Raw genomic sequence first — 23,885 nt, 5'->3', positions numbered from 1 at the left:
AACTAGAGACACCTTTTAAAGGGGCCTAATTTTCAGAAGATGGGTTCTCAGCACTTTCTGAAAATCAGGCCCCTTTAAGATATCTCAAGTTGGCCATCCAAAATTGCTAGTCAATTTTGAAATTTGAGGTTTATGTGGTTTTCTTGCTTTTTCTTCCCTTTTTTTACTCCTTCCTCTTCTCACCTTCCTTTCTCCCAGTCCTTTCTTTTCTATTTTCAACTCTTTTCCTCCTTTCCATTTTTGTCCTACTATTTTCTCATGTCTTCCTCTATTTCTCACACTTACTGCTTTCCTCCTTTTGCCAAGTCCCAAAACCAGACCAATTATTTATATGATGAAATATGAATTTTGCTGCTCAGCTTAGTTTCAGAAAATTCAAGCGTGGGTGCCTCAAGTTATCTTCCTGACAAAATTGTTTGTTATCAGCTGCTATGAAGCCTTTGAGGAAAAATGTTTATGTCACCCACTGTTGTCTCCAATTAGGACAAAACACATTTGAAGATGCGGGAAATTACATCAAGAAGCAGTTCCTAGGTTTGAATTTAAAGAAAGAAGACAAGGAGATATATTCTCATATGACCTGCGCCACAGACACCCGGAACATCAAGTTTGTTTTCAATGCAGTAACAGACATCATAATCAAAGAAAACCTGAAAGACTGTGGGCTCTTCTAACCATTCGCTCCCTCAGCCCCATCCTCTCTTTTTTCCTCTACCTCTCTCTTCTCACCTCTCTTTATCCTGTGTGTGGGTTGTGGTGGAAAAATGAGAGGAAAGAGAAGGTGCTGTCAGCTGGGCTTTGGTTAGATGTAACTTTATACCTTGGATGTAGTTTGCATTGTAGAACAAAGACCCCTGTGTAAGGAGAGTCATGAGATTATATGATCCTGATGTTGAGAGATTCTGTGCTCCCATACCTCCTATTGGAGTCAGTAGGAGTTTCCCACTAAAATCAATATGAGTTACCAAGGTGATCAGCACTTCTCAAGATAAGATCATTTATTCTTCAGTGAGGGGGGGGAAAGTGGGGGTGAGTGAAAGACAATATGCAGGAAGGATTGTGCTGAGGGTTTTTTAGATTTAAGAAAACCTTAATATTAAAAAAAAATACCTCTAAATATTACCCATCATTTCAGTTCAGTTTTCTTTTGTTTTCATGTTACATTGATGGTTCAAAATTATGTTGCATTAATTCAACATTTTTATTCAAATATAGAATAACATGCCCCAATGGAATTTTAGATTGTTGTATTTAGTTGGCTTATGACACAAAAGTTTATGGAATATATATGTATAAATACGTACATACTGTGACAAAGCTCTGCCCTTGCCTCTGTGAGTCCCGCGTTTCCTGGCAGATTTCGCTAGCCTCAGAGGCTCACTGTGACCCTCCACATAACCCTTCTTTCTCTAGAGACAAGGGTCACAGTCTACTGAGCCGTTTTCATCATAAGCCAGCAAGGGAGGTGAGGAGAAGTTATCCTTCCTTGCACAGTCTCTGTTGTCTCCCAGTCTCAGTGATTAATCAGGGGGCAAAGGTTAGGGGGGGAGCCTGGGCCCACCCTCTACTCCGGGCTCCAGTCCAGGGACCCTAATAGTATCAGCTATGGTAGCTGACCTTTTAGAAACATGACATGTACAATTCCCTGGGCTACTTCCCCCACAGCAGCCCTCACTTCCTCAAGCTCCACTTCACCCTTACCTAAGGGCCTCCTTCCTTGTGCCTGATATGGTGTGTACTACTCAGCCTCTCCAACAGCGCAACTTCCTCCCACAGCTCCTGACATGCACACCCACCTGACTGACTGGGAGGCTTTTAACTAGTTTCAGCCAGCCCTTGATTGGCTTCAGGTGTCCCAATCAACCTAGCCTTCTCCCTGCCTTCTGGAAAGTTCTTAATTGGCCCCAGGTGTCTTAATTGACCTGGAGCAGCTTCCATTTAACTTAACCTGGTACCAGGGATTTGTTTAGCCTGGAGCTAATGTATCTATCTCCCACTACTTTTCTATAGCCATCTGGTCTTGCCCCGTCACAATATATAAACAATTTATGCAAGAGCTATACACAGAATTTGAAAAAATGTAATATTGGAAGCATGGGGCATCCAATTTTTGGAAATATCATTGATATGTGGTAGAGCAGAATTAGAGATATACCTTACAGTACATCCCTTAAGGATAAACTGCAAATCTTTCTTTGTAGCTGCTAAAATACGAGTTTATGTTAAACCACTTTTCATAGTATGATAGCTGCCATCTTGGACGACTGAAAGTTCTATATATGTGCAGAAAGTTAAGAGGTATAGAGAACAGTCTATAAATATATGAAGAGGGCAAACATCAAAGAGGGAGAGGATTTAAATGTAGGATTAATGGAATAAAATTAAGAAAGGAAAATTTTAGTCCTACTTTCAGGAAAATTCTCTTGACAGTAACACGATTACACTGCGTATAGTCTTTCACTTGGGACTTTTAAAATTAAACTGAACAAAACACTAGAAAATTGAGTGTAGTGGACAGTCCTGCATTACACAAGATGACCAAATATAGTAGGGTCTGCCATCCCTAATATCTGTGTTTCTATTAACTTCTGAATCGCAGCCCTTTACTTGATTTATTCATTATTTGTATTTTCAGTAATGTGTATTCAATGCCAAGGCCTTGGGTTGACTTTAAATCAACAAATCACTTTTAAAATGAACCCTGTCAAGAGTGGCAGCATCAAAATTAATTTCTGGATGCCATGATGGTATAATGCAAGGCAAAACCTTTTTTAAACCATCCCTATTAATTGGGAAATCCATGCATTATTTATGATATTGTTCACACCACTTCAAGCAAGAGCATGAGCAAATGAATGGACCTTATACCGTGCCCTGAAGGTCAACAAATGTAAATTGCACACTCTGGGGTTTTATGCTGCATTCTCTGAAGCATCTGGTGTTGGCCACTCTCAGAGACAGGATTCTAGGCTTCAAGACCCATTGCTCTGATCCAGAATGCCAATTTATTTGTTCTTAAACTTGAGATCTTGCAAGCCAGCAACAGGAATGAGCTTCAGCATTGAAGGCCCAATACCAAAAATATTCTAATGCTCCCAAAAGTGCAAATCTAACTACTTTTAAGAGAAGCACTTCTTCTGATCTCAGCTGTCAGAAAGGCAGTGTCTGTTGTACCCAGAACCAAGACTATGCCTGTAAAACGACCAGTTTTTCCCTCAGGAATATTTGCGTGCAAAACCTGATATTTTCACAAATTCTGCCAACTAAGCAACTCATCAACTTGCTTAAAGTAGTCACCACAAGAAGAAATTCATTATGGGCCCAGTCCTATGAGGTGCTGAGAGCTGTCCACTCCCTTCTAATTACTGATTTATCAATTGCTTTCTTTTCTTTTTTTAAAAAAAAACATAATTAATATAATTGATTACTTTGTAATACGTAACACTTCTTGAACCAGCACACAGAGGCAGCAAACACGAGTACTAGCCATATCAAATGGTACCTACCAAAATTTATAGAACATCACATCATGGTTCTGACATCTGCCTGTAGAACTGTTGGGTTTTTTTTTTTTCCAGAAATCCCGATTAAAACAAAGTGCACCTAAAATTCTAAGTGAGAACAGCAACAATTATATCAGCAAAGCAAGGAAAGGCCCCAGGGATCCCTTTCAGTTTGTCTCAAGCCTCATGAAAATAAATAACCATTAAACATTTTCACAATACACTTGAGATAGTGGGGGATTTTGGGGAAAAGCACTTCCACAAATTCATTTCATTTTTCAGTGAAACAAGGCAGCAGAATTATTTAAAGAAAAACCACTAAATCTCCATGTACTTTATTTGGATTTCATAGATATTAAGGCCAGAAGGGACCATTATGATCATCTAGTCTGACCTCCTGCACAATGCAGGCCACAGAATTTCACCCACCACTCCTAAAAAAGACCTCACACCTATATCTGTGCTATTGAAGTCCTCAAATTGTAGTTTGAAGACCTCAAGGAGCAGAGAATCCTCCAGCAAGTGACCCGTGCCCCATGCTACAGAGGAAGGCGAAAAACCTCCAGGGCCTTCCAATCTGCCCTGGAGGAAAATTCCTTCCCGACCCCAAATATGGCGATCAGCTAAACCCTGAGCATATGGGCAAGATTCATCAGCCAGATACTACAGAAAATTCTTTCCCGGGTAACTTGGATCTTACCCCATCTAAAAACCCATCACAGGCCATTGGGCCTATTTACCATGAATATTTAATTACCAAAACCATGTTATCCCATCATACCATCTCCTCCATAAACTTATCGAGTTTAATCTTAAAGCAAGATAGATCTTTTGCCCCCACTACTTCCCTCGGAAGGCTATTCCAAAACTTCACTCCTCTGATGGTTAGAAACCTTCGTCTAATTTCTAATCTAAATTTCCTAGTGGCCAGTTTATATCCATTTGTTCTTGTGTCCACATTGGTACTGAGTTTAAATAATTCCTCTCCCTCTCTGGTATTTATCCCTCTGATATATTTATAGAGAGCAATCATATCTCCCCTCAACCTTCTTTTAGTTAGGCTAAACAAGCCAAGCTCCCTGAGTCTCCTTTCATAAGACAAGTTTTCCATTCCTCGGATCATCCCAGTAGCCCTTCTCTGTACCTGTTCCAGTTTGAATTCATCCTTCTTAAACATGGGAGACCAGAACTGCACACAGTATTCCAGGTGAGGTCTCACCAGTGCCTTATATAACGGTACTAAAACCTCCTTATCCCTACTGGAAATACCTCTCCTGATGCATCCCAAGATGACATTAGCTTTTTTCACAGCCATATCACATTGGCAGCTCATAGTCATCCTATGATCAACCAATACTCCAAGGTCCTTTTCCTCCTCCGTTACTTCTAGTTGATGCGTCCCTAGCTTATAACTAAAATTCTTGTTATTAATCCCTAAATGCATGACCTTACACTTCTCACTATTAAATTTCATCCTATTCCTATTACTCCAGTTTACAAGGTCATCCAGATCCTCCTGTAGGGTATCCCTGTCCTTCTCTAAATTAGCAATACCACCCAGCTTTGTATCATCTGCAAACTTTATTAGCACACTCCCACTTTTTGTGCCCAGGTCAGTAATAAAAAGATTAAATAAGATTGGTCCCAAAACTGATCCTTGAGGAACTCCACTGGTAACCTCCCTCCAACTTGACAGTTCACCTTTCAGTAGGACCCGTTGTAGTCTCCCCTTTAACCAATTCCCTATCCATCTTTCAATTTTCCTATTGATGCCCATCTTATCCAATTTAACTAATAATTCCCCATGTGGCACAGTATCAAACGCTTTACTAAAATCTAAGTAAATTAGATCCACTGCGTTTCCTTTATCTAAAAAATTTGTTACTCTCTCAAAGAAGGAGATCAGGTTGGTTTGGCACGATCTACCTTTTGTAAAACCATGTTGTATTTTGTCCCATTTACCATTGACTTCAATGTCCTTAACTACCTTCTCCTTCAAAATTTTTTCCAAGACCTTGCATACTACAGATGTCAAACTAACAGGCCTATAATTACTTGGATCACTTTTTTTCCCTTTCTTAAAAATAGGAACTATGTTAGCAATTCTCCAATCATACGGTACAACCCCTGAGTTTACAGATTCATTAAAAATTCTTGCTAATGGGCTTGCAATTTCATGTGCCAATTCTTTTAATATTCTTGGATGAAGATTATCTGGGCCCCCCGATTTAGTCCCATTAAGCTGTTTGAGTTTCGCTTCTACCTCAGATATGATGATGTCTACCTCCATATCCTCATTCCCATTTATCATGCTACCATTATCCCTAAGATCCTCTTTAGTCTTATTAAAGACTGAGGCAAAGTATTTGTTTAGATATTGGGCCATGCCTAGATTATCCTTGACCTCCACTCCATCCTCAGTTTTTAGCGGTCCCACTTCTTCTTTCTTTGTTTTCTTCCTATTTATATGACTATAGAACCTTTTACTATTGGTTTTAATTCCCTTTGCAAGGTCCAACTCTACTTGACTTTTAGCCTGTCTCACTTTATCCCTACATATTCTGACCTCAATAAGGTAGCTTTCCTTACTGATCCCTCCCTTCTTCCACTCCCTATATGCTTTCTGCTTTTTCTTAATTACCTCTCTAAGATGCTTGCTCATCCAGCTTGGTCTACAACTCCTGCCTATGAATTTTTTCCCCTTTCTTGGGATGCAGGCTTCCGATAGCTTCTGCAGCTTTAATTTAAAATAATCCCAGGCCTCCTCTACCTTTAAACCCATAAATTCTTCAGTCCAATCCACTTCCCTAACTAATTTCCTTAATTTTTGAAAGTCAGCCCTTTTGAAATCAAAAACCCTAGTTGCAGATTTATTTTTGTTAATCCTTCCATTCAGTTTGAACTGAATTAGCTCATGATCACTTGAGCCAAGATTATCCCCTACCACCATTTCCTCTATGAGGTCCTCATTACTCACCAAGACCAAATCTAAAATGGCATCCCCTCTAGTCGGTTCAGCAACTACTTGCTGAAGGAATCCATCAGCTATCGCATCTAGGAAAATCTGAGCCCTATTATTATTACTAGCACTCGTCCTCCAGTCTATATCTGGGAAGTTAAAGTCTCCCATGATCACACAGTTTCCATTAGTATTTACTTTATTAAAAACATTAAAAAGGGCTCTATCCATATCCAAATTAGATCCCGGCGGTCTATAGCACACCCCAAGCACTATCCCAGGGGAGGCTCTAATAGTTTTCTTCCCCAATTTAATTGTTGCCCAGACAGACTCAGTCATATCCATTTCATCGCTTCTTATTTCTTTACATTCTATCTCATCATTGATATACAGTGCTACTCCACCACCTTTACCTTTATTTCGGTCTTTCCTAAACAGCACATACCCTTCAATACCTGTAGCCCAGTCATGACTACTATTCCACCAGGTCTCTGTTATACCTATAATATCTGGTTTCACTTCCTGCACCAGTAACTCTAGTTCCTCCATTTTATTACCTAGGCTCCTTGCATTAGTGTACAAACATCTTAATTTTTGCTGTTTGGCCTCACTCACATTCTGTACCCTATTAGGCACGGTTATTTTACTACCAGTATAACCTATTAGACTTGTATCTACACTGCCCTTCCTCCTACCTACAGCTGTATCCACTCTTACTTCATTTTCTTTCCACTCTATGCTAAATTCTGGCGTGGAGATTACCTGGACATCTCCCAACCATCTCCCCCAAATTCCTAGTTTAAAGCTCTCTTAATCAGTTGTGCCAACCTCCATCCTAGAAGTCTATTTCCTTCCCTACTCAGATGAAGTCCATCCCGAGAGAACTGTCCTCTATCCATGAATGCCTCCCAATGACCATACATCCCAAAGCCCTCCTTATAGCACCACTGCCTAAGCCATCTATTGATAGTCATAATCTTGTCACACCTTTGTTGCCCTTCTCTAGGAACAGGCAGAATCCCACTAAAGATCACCTGAGCCTCAATTTCCTTAAGCGTCCTCCCCAGATTTGATGCCGAATTGATTGATTTGCCTCTAAATCTCTCCCGAATAGTGAGCAAACAGTAGTCTATCTCTGGTACTGTGTACAGGAGTCTACAACCACATGGGGGCATGCTGACACCATTTTTCTCCTTTTAGAATATATGGCATAACTTCATGGGTAAACTTCAGTATCATTTCTGTGCTGCTACCAGTGTCTGTAATGGAACAATAAATAAAAATGGATTAGACATAATTCCTCCTAGACACACAGTTCATGCTTCCAGTCCAATAATATACAATGCCATTCAAGCAATACAATAATATAATTTATATATTTTGTATGCCCATACATGCACACAGTGGCTAAATGTTGCTGAGTAGATACTCTCCCAAATTACTGTGCATGAGAATGGATACAATTGAATTGTAATAGAGATTATATTTACCATTAAATCCTCCATCAAGGTACTGTTATTTACAAGAAATCGTTGCAATCTGAATTGCCATCCATTGTCTGACTTCAGTAAGTTATTATACAAGGGACTGATCTTGCTCACACGGACTTCAAGGGCAAAAAAGCAAACCTTTATACTTTAATGCCACATCTTACATAGAACTTTTCATCCATAGATCTCAAAGCACTTTACAAATAAAAATATTATGGTTTGTTGGGTGACAAATGAGATTCACTCCAATTTAGACTTACAGCCTTTATTTTGTATGTTTTAAGACAATGCTATACCACCTTTCAGTTACATATGCATGGAAAAACAGATAAGACAAATAAAAGTAATTGATCAAGCTACCTCTCTTGGGAACTGGGCAACTTTTTCCAAATCTCTGGTCTTTGCTATGTTCTTCCCCTATGTTTTCTCCACTTTCCTATTGTCAATGACCTATCTTTTTTCTTCTGTTCTACGCAGACTCCGTTACCTCATCTGTACCTATCCATTCTAGACCCGTGGATAAACATTTTATGCATAAATCATAACTAACCTAAGTAATGCATTTTGTTTAACCTGCTAAAACTTACTTTTATCTATTTACTTTTGTCATTTATTCTCCACTGTTAATCCTACTGGCTCCCTCAAGTTGTTCGAAATGGTCTGTTTTTGTGGCCTTGGGTTTTTACTGGTCAGTTTGTCTTGGGGAGCACCTGAAGTTAAGAATTCCCTCATGACACTCTGCTTCATCCTGCTATGTACATAGACCAGACACACAGACCAGGTTTCATGGTTTACACAACCCTGAAGCTGTTTCAGCTAAGTTCTGGAATGCTGTATCAGCAGAGACACATACATAAGAAAAACTTCCTTTATATAGATATACAATCATTTCTTTTCATTACATACTATTTTTCAAAACTGTTGCACAGACAGATGAAGTGACTAGGTCAAGGTCAAAGAGCAGGCCTGTGGCAGAATTGAGGATGACGCCAGGTCTCCTGATTGGCAGGCTAGTGTCCTAGTCACTAAATCATGCTACTGCTGTTACCCAGTAGTAGCAAGACCTGTTTACCATTGAAATTCAGACCAAAAAAAGATTATTTTGCAGATTATTTTTCTCCTTACAGACTATTCATTTGTATTTTCATTTTTATGTGAAAATCAACAAGCTGAAAGAATCTAAAGAAAAGAAGTGGTGAAAGCCACTAGCTCTAACATATATATTCTTTCACATCGCCCTCTCTCTTTGCCCTCCTCACAACTAAATAGGAGAGTTTAGTTTATTATTACTGTTATTATTGGACAGACACAAGGTGGGTGAGGTAATATATTTTATTGGACCAACTTCTATTGGTTAAAGGGATGAGCTTTCGAGCTACACAGCTTTAAAGAACAGCTCTGTGTAGTCGAAAGCTTGTCACTGTCACCCACAGAAGTTGATCCAATGAGAGAGATTACCTCACTCACCTTGTTTCTCTCATATCCTAGGACCCAGACCGCTACAACAGCACTGCAAACGTTATTAAATGGAGACTCTTTTTTTACACCCAAATGTCGTATGCGTTTGCTTTTCAATCATGTTGGTGTCACAAGTACAGTGAAATAATAGAACTGTGCAAAACAAAAGGAATAAAAAAGAAAGTGCAATTTCACTCTGCCAGGATAGAAATAGCCTTTCATTGTACCTTTCAGGTGAAATACAATACACAGTGATTTCTTGATTATGTTCACATATTTACAAACCATAGGTTAGGATTTTCAAACGCACCCAGGAATGTGGCAATTTTCCCATTGGGAGCATTCAATGGAAGCAGAGTTAGGTCAAGACTAAGCACCCGTGGTCTCCTCTAGTAGAGTTTCAGCAGGTGTAGGAGATGCACAATCCGCAGTGCACCTCTGCTGAAGCAGAGCTTGAAGTGGGCGCCACCCTTGTGATCTTTTTAAAGCTGCTGTGATGTTGAACCGGCACCCCTGTGAGTCACCCCGCCTTATTTGTAAGTCAGCATCCAAGGGTTTGAAATCTTTTGAGTTAGAAATGCACATTTACATCACTTTTACTTGCTGAATGAAACTGGAAATCCAGGACAAAGTCTTTGTAACGGATTACTGAGACCATAGAATATCAGGGTTGGAAGGGACCTCAGGAGATCATCTAGTCCAACCCCCTGCTCAAAGCAGGACCAATTGCCAATTTTGGCCCCAGATCCCTAAATGGTCCCCTCAAAGATTGAACTCACAACCCTGGGTTTAGCAGGCCAATGCTCAAACCACTGAGCTATCCCTCCCCCACATTGTACAGTTTGCATTTTGTGCTGTTTTCATATCAGCGTATGAAGTAAGTAAAGTTGATGTACCGTATGCTTCATCCCTTTGCTAAATTATGGATATGAAGATACAGTACTGTACATTAACCTTCAAGCTAGATAGGCGGGGGTTTTATCGTCTTATAAAACTAAGACTAAAGAAAGAGTGGATAAGATTCTACTTTTTATGTCTGACACTGATTAAAAGTATCTTTAACCATATGATTAAAAATAATGATATATAAACTTGACCACTTTTGTCTTTTATGAAACATAAAGGTACATGTGAAATTTCTATGCACATGAATTTGTGACCACTGAACAGTGGTAAGGGACAGTTTAATGACACAAAAGACGTATTTATTCACTGATTTTTATTTTACTAGGTTTCTCCCAGCCCTTTATCCTTTCATCTCACCAATCTTTTGTTTTGCTTTTACTTCCCTCATCTTCCTCCATTCCCATTCACTTTGCATCACATCAACTGTCCTCCCACATCAGAAGGCCAGGATCAGCCCCCTTCTGGTCCTACCAAGCAATTACAATAGCAAAATAGGCTAGCAATCCATCTTGTCTCTGACACTTGCCAGTTGAAAGATGCTCCTGAGAAAGAAGTAATCTACCCTGTGATGCACATAATTATGCAGTACTGTATCTCACAGGATGGAATATTTCCTGCTAAATAACCTGCCACCACTGTACACAAAGGCCCCACTTCAGGGAAACACTTACGCATGTGTTTAAGCATGTGAGACACCCCACAGTAGTCAGTGGAACTACATGTGCTTAAGTGCATTGCTGGATGAGGGCCAAAGAGGTCACCAGAGAAAGACACAAACAACATTTTCATCCTCTGAGATTACACAGTTTTTTTACATTGCTCCTGGCCTAGGAGCAAATAATTGATGTCAAATCTCAAATATGGAGTCTCAAAAGGTCACATTCCCTCTAGACCTCTGAATCAGCCACTCTTCTGTAAAAATAAATTCTTTATCTACTAAATTGAATTAAAGACTCTGCAGTCTATTCTCCTGTCGAAAGGAACATATAACTCTTATTAGTGTCAATAAAGATTGCACGTACCCAGGGAGAGGAAAATAAACCCCTTGACATTCAAATCAGCTACATCCTAAAGCCATTTGTAGGATACCATTGCTGACAAGTCTTCTATAAATATTGCCCCAGCCATAATGTCTGAGAAGAAGGGAGATGCAGATGCTGCAGGAAGGGCCTGCACATGAATCAAATGGATTTTGAGGTTGAGATAATGAATATCACAAAAGCCTCTTATCCTTGACATAGTCCAGAGTCCATTAGAAAGAAAACTTAAATATTAGAAAGCATTTAAGCATGCTTAGCTGGTTAAGCACTAAGCTTCTGACTGTGTTTGGATGGGGGGCCAGATGCTGTCCACATAGACAGACAAAGCCCTAAATGCAGTGAACAGCTGAGGACTCACTGCATGGGAGACAGCCATGCAAGGGAACCTCCAAAGCCCTGGCATGCCACTAAGCAGTGCTACCCAGTGGCTCTCTCTGCATCAGTAGAGTGTACAGCCAGTGACAACACATTATCCACTGGTCAACACTCCGGTGTTTGCATAGGGGAGATCAGTAGAACAGGATTAACAGTTCTAGTTAGTTGTATGCATTTTCTCTTTGCTTATGTCTATGTGGAAGCAAGCAAGCGGCAGCAAGTCTCAGAGCCTGGATCTACAGATCCAGATTGGACTTGTGGTGTGGCACTAAAAAACAGCCCTGTAGACATTCAAGCTCAGGCTGTGAAGCCCTCCCCCTTCCCTAGGCTTCAGAGCCTGAGGCCAGTCCAAGCCTGAATGTCTATTCTGCTCATTTTTGTGCCATAGCACAAGACCTGCAAGCCCAAATCTGCAGACCCAGGCTCTGAGACTTGATGCCGCAGGTTTCTGCTTGCTGTGTAGACGAACCCTGTGTCAGCCTGCATGTAGCAGACACAACATACTCTGGAGGCAACAGTCTTAAATGTGTGAATAGCTTTGACAACACATCCAGCAGAGAGCAGGGGTTCTCACACCACACTTCATCAAAGACCCTGATGCTGCATGATCTAAACAGCTTTAATTCCACTTAGATACTCAATAGGATTTGGGGGCACTCAACACCATGCTGGAGGTGCACTGTCCTCACAGGATCAGCCTCCAGTACTTTCCACCCTGGGTTTCTATTTATTGTATTTTATCTAGTTGACCATGTGAGTGCCCACTGAATTTAAGTTTATTAGATTTTTTTCCAGTGACCCCATAAAATATTCTTGCCTGATACAGTTTGATATTTACCTGCTGCCAGCATTATTACTTCTACTCAGAAAGGCTCTGTTTATACAAACAGAAAATCTCACTGCACTAGCTCCCGGAGCTGCAAAGGTCCTATTTCAAAAAGGTCCCAGCTAATGCCTGAACTAGGAGGTTTGCAGTTTGGAGCTAGTGCTGGTCTAGGACAACAAAACACCCAGCTGGGCCCCTACAGAGTCACAAGTGTACTGAATCCTGGAGGTTAAGATATCAAACCATCCACTGTCTAATTGTGACATTAATCTCACTCTGCCTACTGCTGAGATGTTAATGCTGCGCTAGAGGCATGTTGCCATGTAAAGTCATTTTATCCTGTCCTGGAAGTCATGGGATTATGGCGGCTTGTATAAACCCAACAAAGTGACACTGAATGGAAAGGAAAAGGAAAGCAAAGAAAAAAGAAACAGGTTTACTGCTTTGAAAGGATAACATTTTGAGAAGCAGCCTCCGATTCGATGTGCCTCAGTGTTTAGGTGCCCAACTTGAGACACTCAGAGGTTACTTTTGAAAAAAATTGACCACAATGTTCAGATTATATCAGAGCAGCTGGTGGCTTGGGGGATCAATGCCGAGAGTGAATTAAGCGGCTCAGGACTGCAAAGTGAAGAATGCTAATGGCACCTCTGGGATTTCACTGTCTTCCTGTCTCTTTGATGAGAAATTCGACTGGATGCTGGCAACTGTAGCAAACTCTGAGCCCACACAGATGAATGACAATCAGCTGAGCAGGGTCAGGACCTTTATAACTCCCCAGTGCCAGAGGAGAGTCATTTGATGGATGAAGGGCAAGAAGTGACCTTGGTGCTGAGGCCAGTCACCAGGGAGGCTGTGCCTTCAGAGCAGCTGCAGCACATGCTAGGTCCATATCTGGAGAAGCTGTCTGGGATGACCCAAGGTAGCAGCCCACACTGGAACCAGCAGAACAGGAAGCACTGTTGGAGCCGGAGCCGGGTAAGTTTCTGCCATCATGTTTATTGTTATTAATATCTGGACAGGAAGGATTTTTGGCTTATGACCCTATTCAGATACTAATACTAGCTGGGTTGATAGCATGCTTCCATTCAGGACAGAACTCAGACCATTTATCTAGCACCCCACCTCCCATCTGACACTACATGGGATTGAAAATGGACACCGGGAGTGGAGGAGAAAAATGTTAAACAAGCAGGTCTCAAGAAATTTTTACTAGTTCCTCACGGATTGTTAGAAATATGGTTTGGGGCACTACAATTATGGGCATCACATACTCCTTCTAATACAACTCACCTTGTAAATTGAGCACACCAGCACTGTATTGGACTGCCCAGTAAATGGAGTAAAAAAACAATGGCTGTAAAGCATCAAAGCCAAACCAGAGCAGGTATTTGGTCCATAACTGGCTGAAATATGACAATGACAGGGGGTGGTGTTGGTATTAGGGACCTCAATGGCTGGCAGTCAGTTGGGGCTGTCCGTGTCACCAGGGTGCCTGTAAGGTGGCTGCACTATGTCTCCTTGCCACATCACCATCTTGTTGATTTGAGCATGAATTTTTGCTGGTGTCCTATCCAAATTAAGAGTCTCTGAAGAACTGGAACATCTGGTAACTCTGGAGAATATTTTTTAGGACCAAACAAGTTTTACACATTTTTTCACTTAAAGATCTCATATGAAATTCTGAAACATGTGCCGACGGCAGAGAAACTTGCAACTCCAGAGTCCATTCTAGGGAAGCAACTAAAAGCTCCCAACTGGAATTAGCCAAGAACTGTCATGTCTGAAAAATGTGAGCTAAGTAAAAACATCAGCTCTCGCTCTTGGAGGAGGAGTTTATTAGGAAATCTCTCTCTCGCCTGGTCTACCTGTGAATGTCACAGACAAATCCCAGATGAGATTTTCCAGCCTCCACAGTAATGGATTCCTCTTGTTAGTTCCTCGATTTCCTCAGATGAGTAAAGCCTGCCAGCTAGGTGCCCCTTTAAAACACACGTATCCTCATGAACATTTCTGTGCTGCTACAGTGAAACCAAGCAGCAGTTCCAATTTCAGAGGTTCAGCTTGGGCTTTTTCTCCCAGCTCTTGTATTACCTACATGCCTCCAGCTTCCATCCAGGACACATCACACGATCGATTGTCTACAGCCAAGCCCTAAGATACAACCAAATTTGCTCCAATCCCTCAGACAGAGACAAACACCTACAAGGTCTTTATCAAGCATTCTTAAAACTACAATACCCACCTGGGGAAGTGAGGAAACAGACTGAGAGAGCGAGGTGGGTACCCAGAAGTCACTTACTACAGGACAGGCCCAACAAGGAAAATAACAGAACAGCAGTGGCCATCACATACAGCCCCCAGCTAAAACCTTTCCAGCACATCATCAACAATCTACAACCTATCCTGGAAAATGATTCCTCACTCTCACAGACCTTGGGAGACAGGCCAGTCCTCGCTTACAGACAGCCCCCCAACCTGAAGCAAATACTCACCAGCAACTACACACCACACCATAGAAGCACTAACCCAGGAACCAATCCCTGTAACAAACCCCGTTGCCTTCTCTGTCCCCATATCTACTCTAGCGACACCATCAGAGGACCCAACCACATCAGCCACACCATCAGGGGCTCATTCACCTGCACATCTACTAATGTGATATATGTCATCATGTGCCAGCAATGTCCCTCTGCCTTGTACATTGGCTAAACCGGACAGTCTCTATGTAAAAGAATAAATGGACACAAACCAGACATCAAGAATGGTAACATACAAAAGCCAATAGGAGAACACTTCAATCTCCCTGGACATTCAGTAACAAATTTAAAAGTAGCCATCCTTCCACAAAAAAAAAAAAATCCTTCAAAAACAGACTTCAAAGAGAAACTGCAGAGCTACAATTCATTTGCAAATTTAACACCATTAATTTGGGCTTGAATAGGGACTGGGAGTGGCTGGCTCACTACAAAAGCAATTTCACCTCTATGGACACCTCCTCATCAATTATTGGGAGTGGACCACATCCACCATGACTAAATTGGCCTTCAACATTGGTTCTCCACTTGTAAGGTAACTCCCTTCTCTTCATGTGCCAATACATATTTATGCCTGTATCTGTAATTTTCACTCCATGCATCTGAAGAAATGGGTTTTTTACCCACGAAAGCTTATGCCCCAAATAAATTTGTTAGTCTTTAAGGTGCCACCGGACTCCTCGTTGTTTTTGTGGATACAGACTAACACGACAACCCCTGATCCTTGAGATTAGGGGAGTTTACTGTGCATGCCCACTCTTCAGTTTTGGAGGCTGGATTCTGCCCTTTGGTGGTGGTGCCTCTGGAGGGGAAAAGATGTCATGCTATTGAGCCAAGTCTTTCTCCTGAGTCACATCCCAGGCAAACCCATCATCTTCAGTGGAGTTGTAGCATACTTAGCACTTTATGTTTTCAAAGTGCTGTACAAATATTAACCCATTAACTCTCACACAGGTCTAGTGAGGGAGGGAGGTCAGTAATCCCAGCCCCATTTTCCACACAGTAAGTAACTGAAGGACACAGAGAGGGTAAAACTCCACAGTGCTTTCCAAGAGGAACATCCAAAGGTATTTTTTCTGCAGGAGGCAGGATTCCTTCCAGAGCACATGGGGCCATAGTGCAGTGCATCTAATGCCGTACCTCTTTATGGAATGCAGACTGTTACCCACAGCAGAAGCATGTAGCTTCATAGGCCAGTGTGCCTGGCTAGGCAAACCCCTTTGGAGGTGCCATGTGTCCCCAGGTAATAGGCACAAAGTAGCCCCTAGGCATAAGGACTGTAATCCCACCAAGCCCTTGCACAGGCCACCATCACATGCGTCTTTATGCACTCTTTACCACTGCTGTGCCCTCTCCTAGGATCAAGGCACTATTTGGCCCAAATCAATTCAAAGATCCTAGGCAAGTAATTAGCCAGTGCTTGGATTAGACTCTGACTATATAATTCATGTGAGCAACTGTTCTAACTTTCCTATACTACTTTGCTGTACTACTTTATCTGTACTGAACATTTACAGGTCCCAGGAGTCTGCTCTGCAGCAATAGCCTTCTTGCCATCTTGCCGTGCAGAATGGATGAGGCCTGTTACAGAGGAGGCACACGCTGTTCTCTCCCAAGGAGACTGTTACTGTTGTTGTTAAAAGAAAAGGAGGACTTGTGGCACCTTAGAGACTAACAAATTTATTTGAGCATAAGCTTTCGTGAGCTACAGCTCACTTCATCGGATGCATTCTGTGGAAAATACAGTGGGGAGATTTATATACATAGAGAACATGAAACAATGGGTGTTACCATACACACTGTAATGAGAGTGATCACTTAAGGTGAGCTATTACCAGCAGGAGAGCGGGGAGGAAAAACCTTTTGTGGTGATAATCAAGGTGGGCCATTTCCAGCAGTTGACAAGAACATCTGAGGAACAGTGGGGGATAGGGGAGGGGGGGAATAAAAATAGGGAAATAGTTTTACTTTGTGTAATAACTCATCCACTCCCAGTCTTTATTCAAGCCTAAGTTAATCGTTTCCCTTACTCTAAAATAAAGTTCATTCAAACGGCAAGTATATGGTTGCTTGTTGTGTATACAAATTATTAACAGGTACCTTTGTCTGTTAACGTCCTTCTATGCCCTATGCTCTGCAGTATCTGAATGCTGCATTAGGGAACATAGAAAATGGGTATAAAAGAACTAGTTGCTCTTCTTCAAGGTGAAAAATCCAATACAGTATCACGTTAGCCCTGCTCTCTTCCACACGGAGCTGGTCTGGGGGAGATCTTGTCCTGGAAGGTGAATCACAATGAAGTCAGTGTGACAGATTACCCCCACCCCCACTCCGAGGTGCCACCTGATGTACCGGGGTTCAACCATCCTGGCCTCCCTTACCCAGTTCTGCTGAGCCAGGCCCTCAAGACTCCTCCAGCACACACACAGGTAGGGATACACCCACCTGCAAAAAGACACAGACACTGAAATCAGCTCTGCATGGGAAGACTCAGCTAGGGAATTGCCTGGCACTCAAGTGCATACCCCTTCTGGGGTGCAAACCCCAAATTGTACTATCTTGTAAGCTTATGAAATTCACCCCTCTCCCTCAATATGGAGGAAGATATGCACAGCTTTTAGCACCCCCCCCCCCATTCTGAATTCCACAAACTGGTTTTAGGGAAAACAAAAACAAGTTTATTAACTACAAAAGGTAGATTTTAAGTGATTATAAGGGATAGCAAACAGATCAAAGCAGATTACCCAACAAATAAAACAAAAACGTGATATAAGCTTAGATACTAAAGGAACTGGTTACAAGCAGTAATTTCTCACCCTAATTGTTGTTTTAAGCAGCTTACAGAGTTTCTTGAAGACAAACTGCTCTTGCTTGCAGCTTAAAACTCCAGGTATTCCTTTCAAAGGCCAGATACCTTTTCCAGCCTGGGTTCAGTCCTTCTCCCCACTCCTCCTCCCCCTCCTCCTCCCCCTCCCCCCCCCCCCCCCGTCTTTGTTTCTTAGATGTTCACAGCAGCCTTCCTGTGCAGGGATTCAGTGAAGAACAAACCATGATTATCTCACTTCATGGCTTAAATAGGTTTTACATATGGCGGGAAACCTTTGTTTTCTAGTCTGGTTCCCCCCTCCCCGGTGGAAAAATACTGGTATTCCATCATGGAGTCCAATACCAGGTGACATGATCACATGATGATCACTTGAGTCAAAGGCTGTTTGTTGCAATGCAGGAAGGTGGGAGATTAGCATCTTCAAAGACCTATTGTTCTCCGTAATGGTCTATTGACTTGTTTCCAGATTTAGTCAGCCAGACTGATTACATTTTGTCCGGTGGGCATTCCCCAAGTGCAAACACTTTTGCAGTACAGATCATAGAATCATAGAATATCAGGATTGGAAGGGACCTCAGCAGGTCATCTAGTCCAACCCCCTGCTCAAAGCAGGACCAATCCCCAATTTTTGCCCCAATCCCTAAATGGCCCCCTCAAAGATTGAACTCACAACCCTGGGTTTAGCAGGCCAATGCTCAAACCACTGAGCTATCCCTCTCCCCATGTATAGTCAATATTCCTAACTTTAGATACAAAAATGCTACAGGCATACAAACAGGATAATTGTATTCAGTAAATCATAACCTTTCCAACGATATCTCACATGACCCATCCTGCATAAAATACATCTTAGTTATGCCATATTCATATCATAAGCAAATCTCTGTGAAGAATATGGGGCATAGTGTCACAGCCAGCAAGCAGCCATCTGGGGTGGGTCAGAGCCAGTGGTTTGTCAAAATGTAGGCACATTTTTAAGATACAAAAGCGCCATCTTTTTACTGGTTGCACTTGAAATATTCCATGCCGAGCCTCTGAGCGGGAGGGGGGAACCATCAGCTGTAATAGATATTTTCTCCCAAACCATTCTGAACTCTAACATATCATTTTCTGTAGCCATGAAAATTACAGTACTGTTAAGAAACTGCCAACCCAGTAACATGCACAACACGAAGCTTTTGACTCAAAATGTTTTTAAGCCTTTTCTTAAATAGAGCGAAGTGTTTCTCATGCTTCCAGTAACCTATAATAAAGAGCCAAACTTTGTGTTCACAAATGGTGGGGCAGGCTTTTCAAGAGACAGGGCCTTTCATTTACTTTATTCATTTCTATTTAGGGCTCTGCTCTTTAAAATTTAGGAAACACAACACTGGAGATGGTCTGTCGAAGCTAGGATTAGACAAGAACTTGCCTACTGCAGTACTTTTTATTTATGTGACTATTTCTCACTAATTCTGATTACTGCTATTAACATAAGGGGCCCTATAAAGCCCCCCTCCAATCTTCATATAGAGGAGATTCTCCCTTCTCCCCCATGGACGGGATCAGCCTCCTCCATGGCACGATCCCAATCCCAGAGCCTCACGGGAGCATTAAGTGAGCTGGGATTTTGGAGGAGGGCTGAGAGTTAGTGGCCCTTTGGAACAAGGCCATCAAGATCCACATCATTTTCCCCCAGCCCTGCTGAGATTTCCCAGCAAAGGTCCTACAAGCGAGGGCTGTATTATCCGCCCTGCAAAGCTGGGTCATGGGGTCCCATGACAGCAGTGATCACGAGGAGACTCTGGTAGTGCAGCTTCAGAGAGCCATGCTGGAAGCAGACCTGTGGGTCTGCCCTGGTCTGCAGGGTCCCCAGCAGTCTGCAAGGAATCAGGGATTCCCTGAAAGTTCATTGAACCCAAAATGTTTCACACAAAATACTTCGGGCTCAGTGAATCATCAGTTTCATTAGAAATTTTCCAGACAGCTCTCTTCCTCACCTTGGATAACCCCAGTGTCAATCTTCATATAATCCGGCCACTTTTAGCCAGTCACCACTAATTTTAAGCACCATGTCAGGTATTTTTGTTCTGAGCAAGATTACAAAAAACAACGGCAGTAGCTGGATATCTTCACTAGGGTGCCTACTAGGGATAAACAGAGATTTTTAGACACTATCACTAGTGTAGATAACCCTCTTAAGAAAAGCTGGGCAAGAACTGTGTCTTATTAGCCTGGTTTATTATTATTATTGTTTGTTGTATTTGTTGTTGCTCTTGCTGTTTTACAAACATATAGCAACCATGGACATTGTAAAGGATGTGTTAATGTCCATGTCCCCATAGGGCTCTCCTTCCTTTAGTGGTTTCCGTTTTAAGACAGAATACCAGAGTTGATTGCTCTTATAGATGCAGGCTTTTATTACAGGTTTCAGGAACTGTATGAAAGAATATTTCTTCGGTGACCTTCTGCACTCTTCAAGCCTTATCACAGTGCAGTGATCAGTATCTGTCTTTGTACTGCATTCCTCATCACTAATGAACAACCCTGTTTGTGAAATCAGCACCAACAGGCAATGTGGCTCAGCATATTCTTAAATCCAGCTGGAGTTAACAGCATCAGCTTCTAAGCAGTTTTATGTGAAGTCCCACACCTGGTGACTTCCTCATTAGTTGCTTTGGAAGGGATTTGGTTATACATGTACAAGTGCAGACGGAGGCATGGTCTAGCCCTCACATTTTGAATGTCTCTCAGCAGCAGAGCTGGGTAGAGGCAGAAGTTCCGTTTCATGAAGGATTTTGCAATTCTAAAAATTTGGCTTTGTTCTGAACCACAACAAAAAGTGAAAATTTCATAATTCCCCCCACAAAGGAAAATCTTTAAAAAATATCATTGTGGGTTGATTTATGTTTCATTTTGACAAAAATCAAAACATTTCAATTTAAGTTTTTTAAATGTTGTCTCATTTTCAAATACAAAATTTTAAAAATTTCAAAATGAAAAATTGAAACATTATGTTCTGGAAATGTCAAAACATTCCATTTTGACATTGTCAAACATCCTCCCTCGACCCCCCAGGATTTTCTTCCAAAACAAGATTCTGGCAAATCGACCCAATGTCATGAAGACCTTCAATTTCGATGCCACTCATGTTCTGAAAATGTTTCTGACAACGTTTTTTCCAAGCAGCTCTACTCAGCATTTTGGACTGGGGACGTCAATTAGTCAGTGTCAATGTCCGGACAACCGTACAACATTTGGCAGCAAATGATGTGACCCAGAAGACTATGAATGAATGAGTGATAAATCCTTCTCTGGGTGGGTTATTACTGTGTAGGGGACTGCAAACACTGTGACTCACAGTTTCTGCCAGATTGTCTTAGGGCAGGGCTTCCCCTTTCATGGGACAGGCTTGTTACTGACTAAAGAAATCCGGCTGTAATTTGAGGCTCCTCTATTGAAGGCCAGAGAGGAGGGGATGTGGGTGTCAGTCCCACTGGTACCTGACAGCACCTGACTGTTCTCTCTATATAGAACTGCCGGGAAGAAATAGCAGGAGCCCTTTTCCCTTTAGTTTCTTATACTTGTGACTTAGTGCTGATGATGAGCTAACAAGAAGCAGCTCACAAATTTTAATTGTACCTGAAAAACTCCCTCAGAAAGGGGATTTATTATTGCCAGGTTAACTTAGAAGGTTCTGAAAGCCAAATTTTCACTGATGGGGAAAAGAGAGTAGTTTCATGCTCAGAAGGCATTCTGATGCCACAGTAACAAGCATAATGTAAAGGCCTAGACAGATAATGTTCTGCTTCTGTTTACGCAGCAGAACTGGAGTTTGTGGAAGATCATTACAGGGAGCTGTAGCCTATGGGTTAAACTACAGGTTTAAAGTTAGCTTTTAAGTATAAGAATAAAATATAGGTATAAGGCGGCAATGCAAGAAGCCTACAGGCCCAAACCTGTAAGACATTAGCTTAGCATTTTAGCACAAGTGAAGCCTATTAAATCTTAGCATAAGTAAATTGACCAACAGTGACCCTAAGTCACAACATGGCATAAGATATAATTTTGCAATAAATAATTCTGCTAAAATTCTGCATACAGAACTGACTGGTAACCACAAGAAGTCAATTGATGCCAGTTTGTGTATGTTAGGACAGGAACATCAGCAGATGTTTAACCATAGGATTGCTACAGTACCTAATTGATATGTATATAAATAGTCTGAGATACTTAATATACTAACCTTTAGAATAAGGACACCCCAACATTATTAGGACGAGGACGTTAGTTATGGGCAAAGGAGGCCAAACACTGTTGTGAATATCCATGGCAGCCGTCAGACCCTATAATAGGGCACTAGGACCTAGGCCATCGAGACCTTGACCATTGGAATAGTTTGGCATGCCAGAGATAGGATAGGATCCTCATTGACAAGTCTCCCTACTCCCAGGTCTCCACAAGGATTTTGTGAGTATGCATATGACAGGACAAAGTTAATATTGCATTACTGTTATATTCATGTTTGGATCGGAATATTCGTTTGTTCACTAACCTTGTTAATAAAGCTGTTGAAATCTCAGAACATTTTTATGTATGATTTTTGCAACTGTGCACACTGAGATTTCAAATTTAATTGTAATTCTAATCATTCTGGGCCTGGTCTTGGAACTGGAACCTGTTGGACTTCAGAGTGTTAATTTGCAGAATTGGAAACTATTAAATAATCTATCAAATCAATAGATCAGGCAACAGTGAGCACTGGATTACTGGATACACTCCTCCAGTAGAAGTGTACAGGCTCGGAACGTTATTTTTCTGCTCAGTCATGAGATTGGACCCACAGCATTTGAATCACTAGGGAGCTGTTCTGTGCAACCATCCGTTGAACAGAACCTGAGGCTCTTGTTCATTCCATATAAATTACATTGCCCTGAGGGAATACTCTAGGCATGATGGAAAATATGCCAATATAAAATCAGACAATCATTGATATTGTTTTATAGCAGTAATATAGAAACAATCATGTGATACTGCACTTACATTAAAATATTTCAAGTATAATCCGTTCTCTTTTATTTTCATATGCTTTACGAGATTTTTTTCCTCAACAAGGAAAGATATTATGGGCCACATTCTGCTGCCCATACCCATACTGAGTAATACCTTGGGAATAATCCAATTAAAAACACTCACAGAGTAAACTACTACTCATTGAGTGAGAAACCTCAATAAAGTCAGCAGAGTGTGTCCCTGTGATTCAGAGCCAACCTTGGGTTGGGTGTGCAGGGTGGTCGGCCTCGGCACCAACCCCTCAGGGTGCCACATCACTCTGTCAACCTGCCTTTTTTTGCTTGGCTGCTCTGCACTGGGGAGATGGTATGGAGTGCTGAAAACATTTTCCAACCTGGGTGGCAAAATGCAGAAACATCTAGGGCTGGCACAGTCTGTGGTAGGAACACGGGGCCTATCTTTTTCTGTTTCTCCAGTGTAAATCCAGAGTGACTCCACTGCCTTTAGAGAAGTCACTGCAGATTTACACTGAAAAACAGAAAGAACAATTAAACCCCATCTCTTTACAAAAGGTTGCAGAACAAATACATCTCTGAAGAACAATCAGGCATATGAGTATCTTTACATGCTCAGGAAGTCTAACATTGGTTTTGATGGAACTATTTGCGCAAGCAAATCTGCACACATGCAAATTTTGTTCTCTAACTCAGAAATGATAAATTCCTGGCTAGGTATCTTTTGCATTTTCCAGATAGAAACCAGCTTACAACCAAAAATAATCTCTTTTGGAATAGAGAAAGGCAGGGCATATACAAAAATGACCTTTAGAAAGTAAGGAAATATTTTATTTGAAATTTAAAAAAAATATTTTAAACAGTAAAATAAATAATATAGAATTATAGTGAAAAAGATACAAACAATTGAATTCCCTCAAAGCTCTTGTAGCTCTCAAAGTCAGACCTCTGTCTCTCC

The 23,885-nt window shown here is 41.5% G+C and overlaps 1 protein-coding gene across 1 annotated transcript in view; it reads left to right on the top strand.

Moving 5' to 3' along the window:
- Positions 1 to 1,062, top strand: part of GNAT3 (G protein subunit alpha transducin 3) — a 50,987-nt gene extending 49,925 nt beyond the window's left edge. Inside the window, 1 exon segment of the mRNA XM_048836488.2 lies at positions 484 to 1,062. Coding sequence (XP_048692445.2) covers positions 484 to 674 — 191 coding nt within the window. The 3' untranslated portion in view covers positions 675 to 1,062.
- The last annotated feature ends 22,823 nt before the right edge of the window (positions 1,063 to 23,885 follow it).

The sequence above is a fragment of the Caretta caretta genome, chromosome 1 (genome assembly GCF_965140235.1).
Source record: "Caretta caretta isolate rCarCar2 chromosome 1, rCarCar1.hap1, whole genome shotgun sequence".
In the NCBI taxonomy this organism is placed as follows: domain Eukaryota; kingdom Metazoa; phylum Chordata; order Testudines; family Cheloniidae; genus Caretta; species Caretta caretta.
This window is presented reverse-complemented; position numbering and strand designations above follow the sequence as displayed.